Source organism: Coenobita brevimanus, chromosome 108, assembly GCF_032717465.1.
Source record: "Coenobita brevimanus isolate Jiangsu-jjx chromosome 108, ASM3271746v2, whole genome shotgun sequence".
NCBI classification, from domain to species: Eukaryota; Metazoa; Arthropoda; class Malacostraca; order Decapoda; family Coenobitidae; genus Coenobita; species Coenobita brevimanus.
The window spans coordinates 8,653,841-8,669,396 of NC_137061.1; the positions used below are offsets into that span (position 1 = coordinate 8,653,841).

Consider the following 15,556-nt stretch of genomic DNA (forward strand, 5'->3'; position numbering starts at 1 on the left):
ACGGTGTAGGGGTTAAATGCTCAGGGAGGGGTGGGGCGTGTGGGCATAACTCTTGACGCTATCGTGGTACGTTCCTGGCACCGTCGTGACTCTGTCATTGCACTATCGTGGTATCTTATGACCATCATGACATACAACTATCGTGACATTGTTTGTTATCGGCGCTTATCGTGGTCACATTTCACGACAGGGCCAATAACTGAATTAGTGGCGCTATCGTGGGTCGATTATGGAATGTGTGACGGGGGCTTTACCATGACGAGGTCACGATATAGCAATGCGGAACTGGTACAACTTGACCACCTGGCAAACGAAAGAATACCGTCAAGGAATTGGGTATCTTCCTATAGTTTGGTGGATATACCGTGGAAAACCCGAATCATCTAAGACATAGATTAGGCTGGCTAAGGCTTCGGTCATGTTTTGGGTAATTTTCAATGATATTCGGATAAAATTGGCTGGATTTTTGCTTCCCTGACTGTACCGTACCTTAACACTGACACACCACGAAATTAACCACACACTCCATTGGGGCAAATGCCGTGGCAGTGCTTAGCGTCACCCAGCCTCCAACTCCACCCTTGTCTGTTCCTCTAGACCAGGGGTTTTCAACCTTTTTATCCCCACGTACCCCTTTTGGTATTTCTAATGTCAGTAATGTACCCCCTTCACTTTGTATAAAGTGGACAACAATAACTCAGATAAACATTCCACTGTGTTTATTTGCCTGAGATGCAAAAACAAAATACATTATTATTGCATGAGTTGCAAAGGAAGTTAATGAGATGGCTGAAACTGTTTTTCATCAACTAGCTTAGTCAGCCGAGGAGCAGTTTTTGCTAAAGCACATCTAAGGTCAGCTTCCACATTCAGTCGAGACCTTAGTTTTGATTTTATGACAAGTAAGCTGGAAAACCCAGTTTCACACAAATATGTTGATGGGAAAAGTAACAGAGAACGAAGAGGCTCCTCTGCGACATGTGGATATGACTTGGATATTTTACACCAGAACCTGACTAAAGAAGACTCTTTCTCAAATAGATCACTAGCACTGGAGTCATTCACAAAGTCAATAAACTCTTCCTGAATCTCATCATTGACAGAAGCAACATCTGTATGGAAAGGGTCTCTAATTAGCTTCAAGATTCCTTCAGACACATCAGGAAAGTATCTCTTCATTTCACTTTGCAGTGAGGCAAGGTGATGCACTATTAAGTTTACCATCTGGTCTGATATGTCTTGCCTCTCAGCAAGTGCCTCAAACATCTCAAAATTTCCTTTCTTTACTTTTGTCTCCCACAGTTTCAGCTTCATCTGAAAACTCTTCAATTTGTCAACAGCGTCAGTGACAACAGCATCAGCTCCTTGCAAAGATTTGTTCAAAAAATTTAGGCGTGAAAATATGTCAACAATATAGGCAAGGCCAGTGATCCACTTTGGATCATTCAGTTTCGCAAGATAAACCTGAGTTACCTTCTTGTCATTACAGCTAAAGAACAATCCCAGCTCGTCCTTTAACTCAAACACTCTTTTGACAACATTTCCACGAGATAACCATCGAACCTCCGTGTGATATAGGAGTGTTTCATGAACAGAATCTACATACGAAGCATGAAGAGCAGCTTTATTTGACTGATGAAAACTGCCTGAGTGATCCAGTTTTGAGCGGTTTAGCATGGTTTCTCTGCGCTTAAAGTAGTCCACATCTTTTCCTTTCAGGTCTTGGTGACAACCGTGCAAATGTCGTTGGAGCAAGCTTGGTTTCATGGCTGCTGGAGACAGTACTTTGGCACAGATGACACACTGAGGCATTTCAGTTCCATCTTTAATGATGACTGTGAATCCAAACCTTATATACTCCTCACTGTAGCGTCATTTTTTCTTCTGAGCCTCCATGTCAGCTACGCTATTGCAGTCTACACCGAAAAAAATTATAAGCATTTTATGGGGTTTTGTTATATATATTACCGCATTGCAATGTATTATCAAGAAACATCTTTAACAACATAAATTGTGCAGTGAAAAAAAATTCGTTACCCAATTTACTATCGCAAAAAAAAGAATCAACATTAAATAAAAAATATGGGACCCGAATATACAAAAGTTTGCTGTAAAATGCTAATAACGACAAATAAACTATACGACTCATAATCAGACCATGGCAAACGTGAAAGTTAAACTACACTACACGGTATAAGAAATTACGAAAATTACTCCTCAAGTGGCATAACTTATCACGTATATTCAATTAATTGCATAGAAACAGACAACTGGAAAGGAAATAACTACGTGATTTTTCATGCTAACGCAAGCAAAAAAATATTATATTAGCACACGATTATATTATCACAAGTACACAATGCCCCACATCACTCACATCCACACACACTTGACACATCACACAACTACCAAGCTCTGGCCAAACCGTACTCTGATACTCCACATCACACCCAGTCATGTCACACAGTCACACCACACATCACACTTAAGGTGATCTTACATCGTGACTACACATCGCCGCTATAGTAAATCGTTTGCACAACACCACTTGGGTCATAGGAAATGCTATGTAATGTTTTCTATTTCATAACCATTTCCATTAAGAATAAGTCAGGGTTACTTAACAATATTATACTTGCCAACGATATGCAGTTTGCGATAACAATGTTATTGAAAAAGACACAGCATTCCGATATTAATATATCAGCAAAGAAAGTAGCCACAAAGAGACCAACCTGCCAAAAAACAGCAACACCAGTCAATCTCAATTCCACGGCTGTTGGGTGGTGACTGGTGCGTTCCCAGCAACACCTCGCGCAACTCTCTCTGTCCGGTACGCGTACAGTACAAGTCAGGCAGCCGGGCCCCTACCCAAACGACGCGTGGAGAGCGCGTACCCCCTGACAGACCCTTTGCGTACCCCCTGGGGTACGCGTACCCCAGGTTGAAAACCCCTGCTCTAGACCTTCTGTGTCTCCATTACACGCCTGGACAGGTTAACTGATCTATCAACAGAAGCAAATACCATTTAATGATAACATACTGAAATATCAACAGAAGCAAATAACATTTAATGGTAGCAATCATTTGGAAAAAAATATATGTCTATAAATGTATTCATATTCAATAACATTAGCAACAAATGAAAAATGATGCAACCCTCATCCCACAAGAATGCAGGAAGCCATGTGTGTGTGTGTGTGTGTGTGTGTGTGTGTGTGTGTGTGTGTGTGTGTGTGTGTGTGTGTGTGTGTGTGTGTGTGTGTGTGTGTGTGTGTGTGTAATGGTGGCAGTGGTCTGTGTCCATCTGCCAATAAGTAGGTCTGGTGGAGGTGGAGGTATAGGTGGAGGCTGAGGATTACTTTTTCATCTTGTCCTTGAGCTTGTTGAGGTCAACCTTATAGTTGCATGGGGGTAATCCTCTGGTTCCGAGGCCGGTGATGGCGAAGGTGCCACCAGCGGAGGGCCAGGCGGCCATCTGTTCAGCAGACAGCTTGAGTTTGCCTGACGTGACGTACAGTGTTGCGTAGTCGGCGCCGCCCCAGCACACCGACGTGACTTCAGGTGACGGTAGCGCCACCTTGCGTATCACACGACCTGCCTGGGGATCCACGCAGATCACCTGCAAGAACCAACACATAAAGCACTCAGGGTGGTTGAATGAAGGAAAAAATGGTCCAGTTAATCTCAACACACATGTACCGCATTGTTACTAATGATAACATGGGCTTTTGTAGGCAGTGATGCTCCTTGTAAATGTAGGAGTGGAATTTATGTGAGTATGTCGATAATATATTTTGTTAAGGCTAAGGCAGAGCAGGGAATCAGCCTCGATGTTACTAAATGCCATATTGGCCATTTAACACTTACAGTTGGCCACTGGCCACTTAACACTTACAGTTGACCGCTGGCCACTTAACACTTACAGTTGACCACTGGCCACTTAACACTTACAGTTGGCCACTGGCCACTTAACACTTACAGTTGACCACTGGCCACTTAACACTTACAGTTGGCCACTGGCCACTTGGTCACTAACCTGTCCACCGCCGAAGCAGGCCACCCACAGGTTGCCGTCCACGTCAATGGCCATGCCGTCAGGCACCTGGTCAGTCAGGCCCGCTGCCTCGTAGTACAATAGAACACGCTGGTTACCTGCACCACACCAATATCAGGCACAGGCACTGACAAAGACACACACACACACACACACACACACACACACACACACACACACACACACACACACACACACACACACACACCAGGCAGCTACACAGGGCGACGTTCCCTGGTACACATAGGATAATTCATTCAGGGTGTACTTCCTCAAAGGGTAAGCCTTTTCTAACCAAGAATCACCGTTAGTCCTTCATCCTTAAGGGCCCATCTTTCTGTATGTCTGTTTGTGCTTCTTCACTCTATATTAGACATGGTATTAGGGGCGACTTGGGGGGCGTCTGCTATCCTATATTCAGCAGGGCAATAACTATATATTATACTGTACTAACAGAATAACGCTACTTACCACAAAATATGCAATAAATATCTTAAATAAATGTTATGAGAACATCATGACATTAACAAGAGGGATTTGGTGATACATTTTTAGTAATTTGGGTTATGAGTCAGCATTAGTACAAACGTGATAATTGTAGCAATCACCTCCCCCCCTTTCCAAAACACTGGATCCGCCCCTGGTAAACTGTATACAGCAAGCACTCTGAGACCCACTCACTGATGGTTCCTGCTGCATCATCATAGTCAAAGTGGTAGATGTTTTTGGCAGGGGAGTCGATGTAGTACAGGGATTTCTTGTCATGACTCCAAGCCAGCCCGTTGGAGATGGTCACCTGGAATACCGTCAGATACAGGTAAGTCAAATTTACCTTCTGGTATACTGATGTTGGAAATATTTTTACTGTAGTACGCACAGACACAGACAACACACATACACACACAGACACAGACACAGACAGACAGACAGACAAACAGCCAGCCAGCCAGCCAGCCAGACAGACACACACACACACACTCTCTCTCTCCCTTTCTCACACAGACAGACAGACAGACAGACAGACAGACAGACAGACAGACACACACACACACACACACACACACACACACACACACACACACACTCTCTCTCTCTCTCTCTCTCTCTCTCTCTCCCTTTCTCACACACACACACACACACACACACACACACACACACACACACACACACACACACACACACACAAATGCGTATGTCTATCTATTTGTCTATATCTATCTATCTATTTATCTATCATTCTATCTATCAGTATCAGTGTCTATTTATCAGCCTAACTGTCTATCTATCAATAAAAATCTACGTATTTATCTGACAGGTCTCACACTTGCAAGGCTTTATGCATCGTAGTGTCTGTTCTTTATTACAAATGACTTGGCAACAAAAATCATACAAGATATTAGAGAAGCTCCTTGGAAGTGTTTGCGATTTTTAGTTAAAGACAAGGATAGCCACGCCACAACAACGTCAATTTTATGGACCGTAAATCAAGTTGCTTAACCCCATTACTAAAGGAACCATCAACTTGTTTAAGAGAACTATACTCCTTTCATCTTAAATTGGATCAGATTTTCGTCCCTTTGAAGGCAATTTCCTGTAGCTCAGTGACGGAATGTGACAATGCTACAGCTCTATACCCTCTCCGTAGCACTTCTTCATGACTAGCATCATATCTGGTGTTAATCTATTGTTATAACTCGGCATGCAAGATGGAGGGACGGCAGTCTTAGGCCAAGTTACAGTAAAAAGGGTATCAACATAATTATGGGATATTCTTAATAATACTCTGTTCAATTTATGTAGGCGTAAAATTGCCACCTTTTAATCTAGACTGTTGAGCTATAACAAAAGATTAACGCTAGGAAGTGCCGCTAGTCACGAAGAGGTGCTGTGGGAAGGATTTAGGGATACTGTCTTAAGCCTGACACTGAGCTACGAATAATAGGCAGCAAAGAGACGAAAATTTCCGCCTAAGTGAAGAGAATGAACTAAACTTTGAGTAAATGAGTTTTTTTATGATTTTAGTTCCCCTTCTCAGTTCTCTCTTCTTCCTTTAGGCTGTCCTTCTAGTCTCTGTTTGTCTCCTCCTTTTCCGTTTCTATCCTTTTATCTCATGTTTCAATCTCCACTACTCTCTGTGGCTCCATTGGTCTTTATTTTCATTTTATCTCCTTAGTTATTTATTTCTTCTTGCCCTTCATACTGCAGATGATATTAATTGAAGCTGGAGATATTTTTCGAACTGAGAGGATGCACACAGTCTTCATTAACTCATTCAAGAACAGATGCCTTTCTGAAGTGAATGAAACCTGAAAACGGCAAGACGAAACTAAGAAAACATATCTGGTTCAAGGTGTTAATCATGCCTATCACTACTATAAGCTGGTTTGTTTTCATCATAAGAAGTCTTCAGTGCCCGCCAGTTTATATATTATTTTTCGTCCCTGAATTAGTGGAGAGACAAAAATGAGATAGCTTTTTTTTTTGTTTTTGTTTTTTGTAGCCTGTTTCCCGTAGCTCGTTGGCGGAATAATACTATGGCTTTACGTCCTTTCCATAGCACTTCTTTGTGAATGTTGTTGATGGCTTGATACATCTCAGAATGCAACAAGGAGAGATGGCAATTTTGAGCAGAGTATACCACCATGTTTTAGTGTTATCTTGCTACAGTTTAGAATTCAAGATGAAGAGATGGCAATTTTAGGCCAAGTTAAAGTGGAAAGAGTATAGTATGTCACCCGACCACGCCTTATGCCCAGACAAGAGCCCCACCTTGTCAACCCATTTGCTGCAGGTCAGGTCTTTGTCGAACTTGAAGAGGGAAGACTTATGAAACTCAAGTAACTCTCCACTCTTCCCCAGAGGCGTCATGGTGCCTGCAAAGGAAGGTACGAAGGTGACATCAGATATAACTGCTATGAAACTCCTCAAATGTTTTGCCCATTCTTAATACTCAGAACATTACTTACTAAATACAAAACAAGACAGACACAAGCTGCAGACGCTGATGATGTGTAACAGTAATAGTTGTTGCAGTACCAGGTTCATCTAAATGTGAACCAAAGGACTGTAGGCCATTTTTTAGTTTTTCGGTCACACCATCCTCCTATTGGCTGATCGGGAGGGGATTGAGGGACGCTTGTATAACCTGGCAACTCCACCACCCAGTCATTTCGGTGCTACCAAGTGAAGGCTCCCCTCACCAGCCCCAGGTTATGTGTACTTAGCAGAGCCACCTGGGTACACTTCAGGCAGGTGTAGGTCTGGGTGGCACATCTCTTCTTGTTTGGGAGGTCTGTTGATATTTTGGTTATTCTGCTGTTCTTCTAAATATAAAGACACAAGACACTGAAACCCTGAGGACCCTAAGTGCGCTTCCACACGTGTGCTCAAACAAGTGTTGGCAACATGTAAGCAACACAGTAACGAACACGCTGCAAACATGTTGGCAACATCATGATGAAGTCTCAGCTGCCTGGTATGGACACACTTATCCCATCACCTCTGCTGCCAGTGTTCCAAGCTGCACTGAAACATGTTTGCATACATCTGTCCAAATACTGATGCAGACATGTTCCCCAACATGTTACTTGCCGTGTTGCCAAAATATGTTCGAGTACACGTGTGGACGCGCACTAACACAAACGAGAGGTGATGTGGAGTGTAGTGGAGTGGAATGTGGTGGTGTGGAGTGTGGTGGTGTGGAGTGTGGTGGTGAGGAGTGTGATGGCGTAGAGTGTGGTGGGTGTGGTGGTGAGGAATGTAGTGGGTGTGGTGGTGTGGAATGTGGTAGATGTGGTGGGTGTGGTGGTGTGGTGGGTGTGGTGGTGTGGAGTGTGGTGGTGTGGAGGGTGTGGTGGTGTTGAGAGTGATGGTGCAGAATGTGGTGGGTGTGGTGTGGTGGTGGTGTGGTGTGTGGTAGCAAGGAGAGTGATGGTGTGGAGTGTGATGGTGTGGTGGTGTGGAGTGTGGTGGTGTGATGGTGGTGTGGAGTGTGATGGTGGGTGTGGTGGTATAGAGTGTGGTGAGTGTGGTCGTGTGGTGGTGTTGTGGTGTGGTGTGTGGTCGCAAGGAGAGTGATGGTGTGGAGTGTGATGGTGTGGTGGTGTGGAGTGTGGTGGTGTGATGGTGGTGTGGAGTGTGGTGGTGAGTGTGGTGGTGTAGTGTGGTGAGTGTGGTGGTGTGGTAGTGTGGTGGTGTGGTGGTGTGGTCGGCGTTGTGGTGTGGTGGTGGTGGTGTGGTGTGGTGGTGTGATGGTGTGGTGGTGTGGTGTGGTGTGGTGGTGGTGTGGTGTGGTGTGGTGGGTGTGGTGTGGTGGGTGTGGTGTGGTGGGTGTGGTGTGATGGTGGTGTGGTGGTGTGGTGGTGGTGTGGTGATGGTGGTGGTGTGGTGGTGAAGTGGAGTGTGGTGGTGTGGTGGTGAAGTGGAGTGTGGTGGTGAAGTGGAGTGTGGTGGTGGAGTATGGTGGTGTGGTGTGGTTTGGTGATGGTGTGGCGGTGGTGGTGTGGTGGTGGTGTTGTGGTGAAGTGGAGTGTGGTGATGTGGTGGTGAAGTGGAGTGTGGTGGTGAAGTGGAGTGTGGTGGTGTGACGTGGTGTGGTGTGGTGGTGGTGAGGTGGTGGTGTGGTGGTGAAGTGGAATGTGGTGGTGTGATGGTGAAGTGGAGTGTGGTGGTGTTGTGGTGGAGTGGAGTGTGGTGGTGTGGTGGTGGAATGGAGTGTGGTGGTGTGGTGTGGTGTGGTGGTGGTGTGATGGTGAAGTGGAGTGTGGTGGTGTGGTGGTGAAGTGGAGTATGGTGGTGTGGTATGGTGTGGTGTGGTGATGGTGTGGTGGTGGTGTGATGGTGAAGTGGAGTGTGGTGGCGTGGTGTAGTGGTGGTGTGGTGATGGTGTGGTGGTGAAGTGGAGTGTGGTGGTGTGATGTGGTGGTGGTGTGGTAGTGATGTGATGGTGAAGTGGAGTGTGGTGGTGTGGTGTTGGAGTGGAGTGTGGTGATGTGGTGTGGTATGGTGTGGTGGTGTGATGGTGAAGTGGAGTGTGGTGGTGTGGTGTGGTGTGTTGGTGATGTGGTAGTGTGGTGTGTTGGTGGTGTGTGGTGGTGGTGTTGTGGTGGTGTGGAGTGTGGTGGTGTGGTGGTGGCGGGGTGTGGTGGTGGTGTGGAGTGTAGTGGTGTGGTGGTGGTGTGGAGTGTAGTGGTGTGGTGGTGGTGTGGTGGTGGTTTGATGGTGTGGTGGTGGTGTGGTGGTGGTTTGATGGTGTGGTGGTGTGGAGAGTGGTGGTATGGTGGTGTGGAGTGTGGTGAGAGAGTGGTGCTATAGTGGTGTTGTGGTGTGGTGTGTGGTGTGGTGGTGGTGTGCTGGTGTGGTGGTGGTGTGGAGTGTGGTGGTGGTTGTGTGGTGGTGTGGTGGTGGTGTGGTGGGTTTTGTGGTGTGGTGGTGGTGTGGAGTGTGGTGGTGGTTGTGTGGTGGTGTGGTGGTGGTGTGGTGGGTTTTGTGGTGTGGTGGGTTTGGTGGTGTAGTGGTGTGATGGTGATGGTGTGGTGGTGTGGAGTGTGGTGGGTGTGGTGGTGTGGTGTGGTGGTGTGGAGTGTGGTGGGTGTGGTGGTGTGGTGTGGTGGTGTGGTGGTGTGATGGTGTGGTGGTGTAGTGGTGGTATAGTGGTGTGGTGGTGGTGGTGTAGTGGTGGTATAGTGGTGTGGTGGTGGTGGTGTAGTGGTGTGATGGTGTGGTGGTGTGGTGGGTGTGGTGGAGTGGTGGGTGTGGTGGTGTAATGGTGTGGTGGTGTGGTGATGTAGTGGTGGTGGTGTGGAATGTGGTGATGTGGTGGTGATGGTGTGGTGGTATGGTGGTGTGGTGGTGTGGTGTGGTGTGTGGTGGTGTGGTGGTGTGGAGTGTGGTGGTGGTGGTGTGGTGGGTTTTGTGGTGTGGTGGTGGTGGTGTGGTGGGTTTTGTGGTGTGGTGGTGGTGTGGAGTGTGGTGGTGGTGGTGTGGTGGGTTTTGTGGTGTGGTGGGTTTTGTGGTGTGGTGGGTTTTGTGGTGTGGTGGGTTTGGTGGTGTAGTGGTGTGATGGTGATGGTGTGGTGGTGTGGAGTGTGGTGGGTGTGGTGGTGTGGTGTGGTGGTGTGGAGTGTGGTGGGTGTGGTGGTGTGGTGTGGTGGTGTGGTGGTGTGATGGTGTGGTGGTGTAGTGGTGGTATAGTGGTGTGGTGGTGGTGGTGTAGTGGTGGTATAGTGGTGTGGTGGTGGTGGTGTAGTGGTGTGATGGTGTGGTGGTGTGGTGGGTGTGGTGGAGTGGTGGGTGTGGTGGTGTAATGGTGTGGTGGTGTGGTGATGTAGTGGTGGTGGTGTGGAATGTGGTGATGTGGTGGTGATGGTGTGGTGGTATGGTGGTGTGGTGGTGTGGTGTGGTGTGTGGTGGTGTGGTGGTGTGGAGTGTGGTGGTGTGGTGGTGGTGGTGTGGTGGTGTGGAGTGTGGTGGTGGTGGTGTGGTGGTGGTGGTGATGTGGTGGTGGTGATGTGGTGGTGGTGGTGGTGTGGTGGTGGTGGTGGTGTGGTGGTGTGGAGTGTGGTGGTGTGGAGTGTGGTGGTGTGGTGGTGTTGTGGAGTGTGGTGGTGTGGTGGTGTTGTGGAGTGTGGTGGTGTGGTGGTGTTGTGGTGGTGTGGTGGTGTTGTGGTGGTGTGGTGGTGTGGTGGGTGTGGTGGTGTGGTGGTGTTGTGGAGTGTGGTGGTGTGGTGGTGTTGTGGAGTGTGGTGGTGTGGTGGTGTTGTGGAGTGTGGTGGTGTGGTGGGTGTGGTGGTGTGGTGGTGGTGGTGTGATGTTGGTGTGGAATGTGGTGATGTGGAGTGTGGTGTATAGCGGTGTGGTGTGGTGGTGACGGTGTTCTGTGGTGGTGTGTGGTGTGGTGGTGTGGGTACATACCTGCCCACAGTCGTCCCTGTGGGTCACACTTTGCATCGTTAAAGTGGTCGTCGGTGGTGGTGTGTAGTGTGGTGGGTGTGGTGGTGTGGGTGTCGGGGTCTGAGGGGGACCACCGCACCAGAGCCAGTGTGTTGCCCAGACCCGTCACCAGCAGGTCTGGATCACCAGCCACTGGGATCACGAAGCTCACCGTCTCTGCTGACCCACCGTCATCTGTGCCAATATAATATAGGAATCTGCTTAGTAAATAATTCCCGGCTGTACCTGTTGCAAAGCAATATAATCATCGTGCAAATAAAGCACTTCATCATAAGATGTGGATCACCAGCCACTGGGATCACGAAGCTCACCGTCTCTGCGATCCGCCGTCATCTGTGGTAATACATGATGCTGTTTAGTTTATGGAATGATTAGCTGCTCGATGGGGAAAATGACAGAACTGGTAAACACGGATGAAAATGACACTCTAGCTTAAACACACAGGTTCACATTCTCTCAAAGCTCCAGTGGTTACAAGAAAAACCAAGGCTGTGAAAGGGGGAACTCATATCATATTTCTGGTGAGATGTCTTTGCAATATCCATCCAGTTTAACGACAACCCTCCTAACAAGCAGTTTTAATCTCATTTTAACTCTGAAGAAAAATATGTCCCATTTGAGCACTTCAGTTAATTATGAAAGTACCTACGTATAGCATAAGTGAAATACCTGCCATGGCAACCGAGCACCACCAGGACATAGCGACCCCCCCCCCAAGGAGGGGACCACGGAAAGGCTCTGAGGGCTTGCGCGTTGCCAAGGCAGCATGGACCTATGTCCCCGATTACTTTGGGTTCTTATTCCCCGGAATGGACCCAGTGGGAATGTTGCAGTCTGAGTACATTACCCTCCAACTGGACCAGCCCTCGACAGGTTCAGGGTGAGGCTGAATACTCAGTCCGCATCAGCACCCCTGTAACGGCCTGTAGCCTCACGAAACAAGTGACGGCCTCTAGCCGCATAAATACAGAGACTGCCTCTAGCTGCTCAATTGCTGCCAACTTTCCCTCTCCTGCAGAAACCGGTGACGGCCTCCAGCCGCACTTGGGGAGAGAAGGTAATGCCCCCTCTCCTGCAGCCGCCTCCGAGAGTAGGACACCGGTGCCAGCCTCCAGCCGCACCCGCAGGCAGGTGACGGCCTCCGTCCACACCTCAATTGCACATCACTCCCCGTGCAGGACACCGGTGACGGCCTCTAGCCGAACCTGTGGTCAGGTGTTGGCCTCCAGTCGCACCTTGCTCCAGTCCTGCAGAAAGTTGGGCCCAAGTGACGACCTCCAGCCGCACTGACAGGGAAGGGATGGTCTCTAGCCGCGCTCCTCCTGTTGCCCACGGGTCCTTGGCGATGGCCTCTAGCCGCGCCAAGGAGAGACACGCCAGCCAGAGTCTCTCATCCCCTGAGACTTCCCCTGCGTAGGATGATTGCTTGGCTCACCCCTCCTGCAGCCAAGCGGGATGCTCCTCCGTTTATCTACACAGAGGCAGCCCCCAGGAGGAGCCTTCCTGCCTGGAAGAAGTGTGGCAAGGTTCCGTGATGTCACCGGGAGTGTGTGTAGTCCGGCCGGCGCCGTAGGAGATTACCAGCTGATGGACTCCTGCCGGAGGCGACGCCGCAGCCCAACCCTGACGGCCGTCCAACGGGAGGGAGACTGCAGATGCCGGACTCCCCAGGATGCCTCTGTAACCCCGGGGCGTGACCTCCCCAGCCCTAGATGACAGTGACCTCCTCCCCAGGGTGGGTGCAGACAAGTGTGCCTACTCTCTCTGTTTGGCCTGAGCCCTGAGGACCAGACTACCCGGCAAGGCCCCACGAGCAGAGGGCATCTCACCACGCCCAGCAGCAGCCCACAGTAGACGACGTCACCCTTGAGGGTCGTAGTGTGGCCCTTACGAGAAGGGATACTGGACGGGACCCCTCCAACACCTGGCCGACACCTTTTGCCCAACTGACTCCTGCAGCCCAGTCGGAGCCCTCTGGCCTGCCCAGTGCAACAGTGACTGACTAGTGCATATTGTGATATTAGTACTCATGTTGTATACGGTGCCTAACTAGTGCTCTGGTGACTGAAGAGTATACTGTGTGTTTTCTACATTCATATTGTGTACTGTGTCCAACTAGTGCCCCAACCACCGCATAGTATATGACGTGATACTTATATTCATATTGTGCACTCGAGCCCAAACAACATACTGTGTGAGACATACCCCCACCTTGTGTACAGTGTCCGTCTAATGCCCCTACGGCTGGATAGTATCCTGCGTGATACTGATACAACGCAATCCAGTCAAAACCCTCTAGTCTGCCCAGTGCATTTGATACTGAATAGTGCATTGTGTGTAACTTACATTAATCTTGTATACTGGGAGTTGTAATTATGATAATACACGTGTAAGGTTGTTGTCCAGAGTTTTTATGTCCTGCTCTTCTCGTTGTGTGTTCTAGCTCCGGTCTCGAAAGAGGACCCCGGCTCTACCGCTGGTGTTTCTAAGACGAGAAGTCGACCTAAAAACACCTAGCATAACAATAAGTAGCTATACTTAGCACAGGGATAAGTACACCCTGAGACGAGTGTTGTGGATAGATGTTATGGATGTGGTGAAGGTTGTAGCTGTTGTGGTCTCAGGCTAATCTGAAACGTGAACCCAGTGGACTGCAGGCTGAAGTTGCCCATCTCTTGCAGTCCGCCAGAGTTACTTTTGTCTTTGACGCCACGTGATGCAGTTCTCTCCATGCAGAACAGCAACAATAATAACAACAACCACAAACAACAACAACAACAACAACAACAACAACAACAACAACAACACCAACAACAACAACAACACCACCACCACCAACAACATCAACAACAACAATAATCATCATCATCATCATCCGGACCTCCTTTCCTACCCTAGGGCAGAGTGAGGAGTAGCAATGTCCAGACAGTCCAGATTTGCCCAGTTCAATGGGCCACGCTTCCATTCACTCATCATTCAAGCCCCCGAAATCCTGGCTCTATTGGATACGCCAAAAACATTCACCACGTTCTGCAGCTTCACATAAACGTATCCGATAATAATAACAATAATAATAATAATAATAATATTAATAATAATAAGTACACAGTTTTCATGCACAGCTTTCTCACGATCAGGGTAAAAAAAAAAGTCCTGGTATTGAAGGTCTGATGGATATGCAGCGTGACTAAGAAGCTTCAATTATCTTATCAGCCATGACCTTGAAAGGGTAAGTAAAGGTTAAGGAGACACACACACACACACACACACACACACACACACACACACTTAGGATCGTAATCTCGTCGAATGCAGCAGCTGCTGGTCATGATGATAATCGTGGAAAGCATTGAAACATTGCCTGAGGTGCGGCTAGTGTACACAATCTCATGATGATGATGATGATGATGATGATAATGATGATGATGATGATGATGACGACTGAAAGGTTAGCAGCACTGTATGATAGCTTTGATGAAAACAATGATTACAATAATAGCGATAATAATCATGGTAAAACTAGTGTATGATTTCACTTACCAATATGCAGAATCTGATGACGGTCGGTGTCCACAAAATACCTCCTGAGTGCCTTGATAAACACATCCACGAAGAGGAGGGCCTGCTGCTCCTCCACCCAATGGGGTCCTTCTCCAAGTTTTATGCAGGGAATCGGAAGCTGCTTTACCTGAACCTCGGCCATTCTTGTTCCTTGTACACCTGGAGAAGTCGTAGATTAGTTCATATTACCTGGATAAGGGTTGCATAAAATGTAAACAATTAATTTTTGAGAAGTTTCAATCTTCCCAGTTTTATGTAAGAAATCGGCAGGTGCTTTACTTGAACCTGGAACACCCTCGCACCTGTGAACACCTGAATAAGAAGAATAAGGCTTAGATTTACCCCTACTGACTACAGTACAACAAGACAATCTGGGTAATCAGGCCTTGTTAAATTTCAATTTTCCTAACTTCAAGCAGTGGATCAGCAGCTACTTTATTTCGGTTTCAGACATCCTTGCTTCTCTGCTCGCCTGGAAAGAGAGAGGTGAGCTGTCTAGAGGGTTTAACGTTTGGCATGATTTTTTTTTTTTTTTTTTACTCTCTGATGGTAAGAATATTAGACAAGGCCACTCTGGGTATACGGACTAACCCCTTCAGTCCGATGGCGTATACTTTACCTTAGGCCACGCTCTACGCATTCCCCAGTAACCCCTTCAGTACGAGAGGGCTGCCCGAAGCTGGATAAAATCGTCTGGTAGGAGACGGACTGAACGAAAAAAATACATTACCCTTGCGACATCAGTAATACCACCTCTGTAATACCAGACTGTAATAATACCACTGTAATAGCACACTAATACCACTACTGTAATACCAACACTGTCATACCACCACTGTAATACAACACTGTTATACCACACTGTTATACCGCACTGTCAAACAACCACTGTAATACCACACTGTAGTACCACCACCGTAATACCACACTGCAATACCACACTGTAATACCACACTGTAATACCACACTGCAATACCACATTGTAAT

At 47.7% G+C, this 15,556-nt stretch overlaps 1 protein-coding gene across 1 annotated transcript in view; it reads right to left on the reverse strand.

Moving 5' to 3' along the window:
• LOC145416952 (uncharacterized) overlaps window positions 1-14,732 on the reverse strand; it is a 43,231-nt gene extending 28,499 nt beyond the window's left edge. The window contains exons 1-8 of the mRNA XM_080285803.1: window positions 14,549-14,732; window positions 10,970-11,182; window positions 6,827-6,930; window positions 4,739-4,853; window positions 4,040-4,155; window positions 3,363-3,622; window positions 2,736-2,923; window positions 1,018-1,835 (exon numbers count right to left, since the gene is read on the reverse strand). Of these exons, the coding sequence (XP_080141929.1) occupies window positions 1,018-1,835; window positions 2,736-2,923; window positions 3,363-3,622; window positions 4,040-4,155; window positions 4,739-4,853; window positions 6,827-6,930; window positions 10,970-11,182; window positions 14,549-14,711 (1,977 nt within the window). The 5' untranslated portion in view covers window positions 14,712-14,732. The remainder of the gene's footprint in view (window positions 1-1,017; window positions 1,836-2,735; window positions 2,924-3,362; window positions 3,623-4,039; window positions 4,156-4,738; window positions 4,854-6,826; window positions 6,931-10,969; window positions 11,183-14,548) is intronic.
• Window positions 14,733-15,556: the final 824 nt, after the last annotated feature.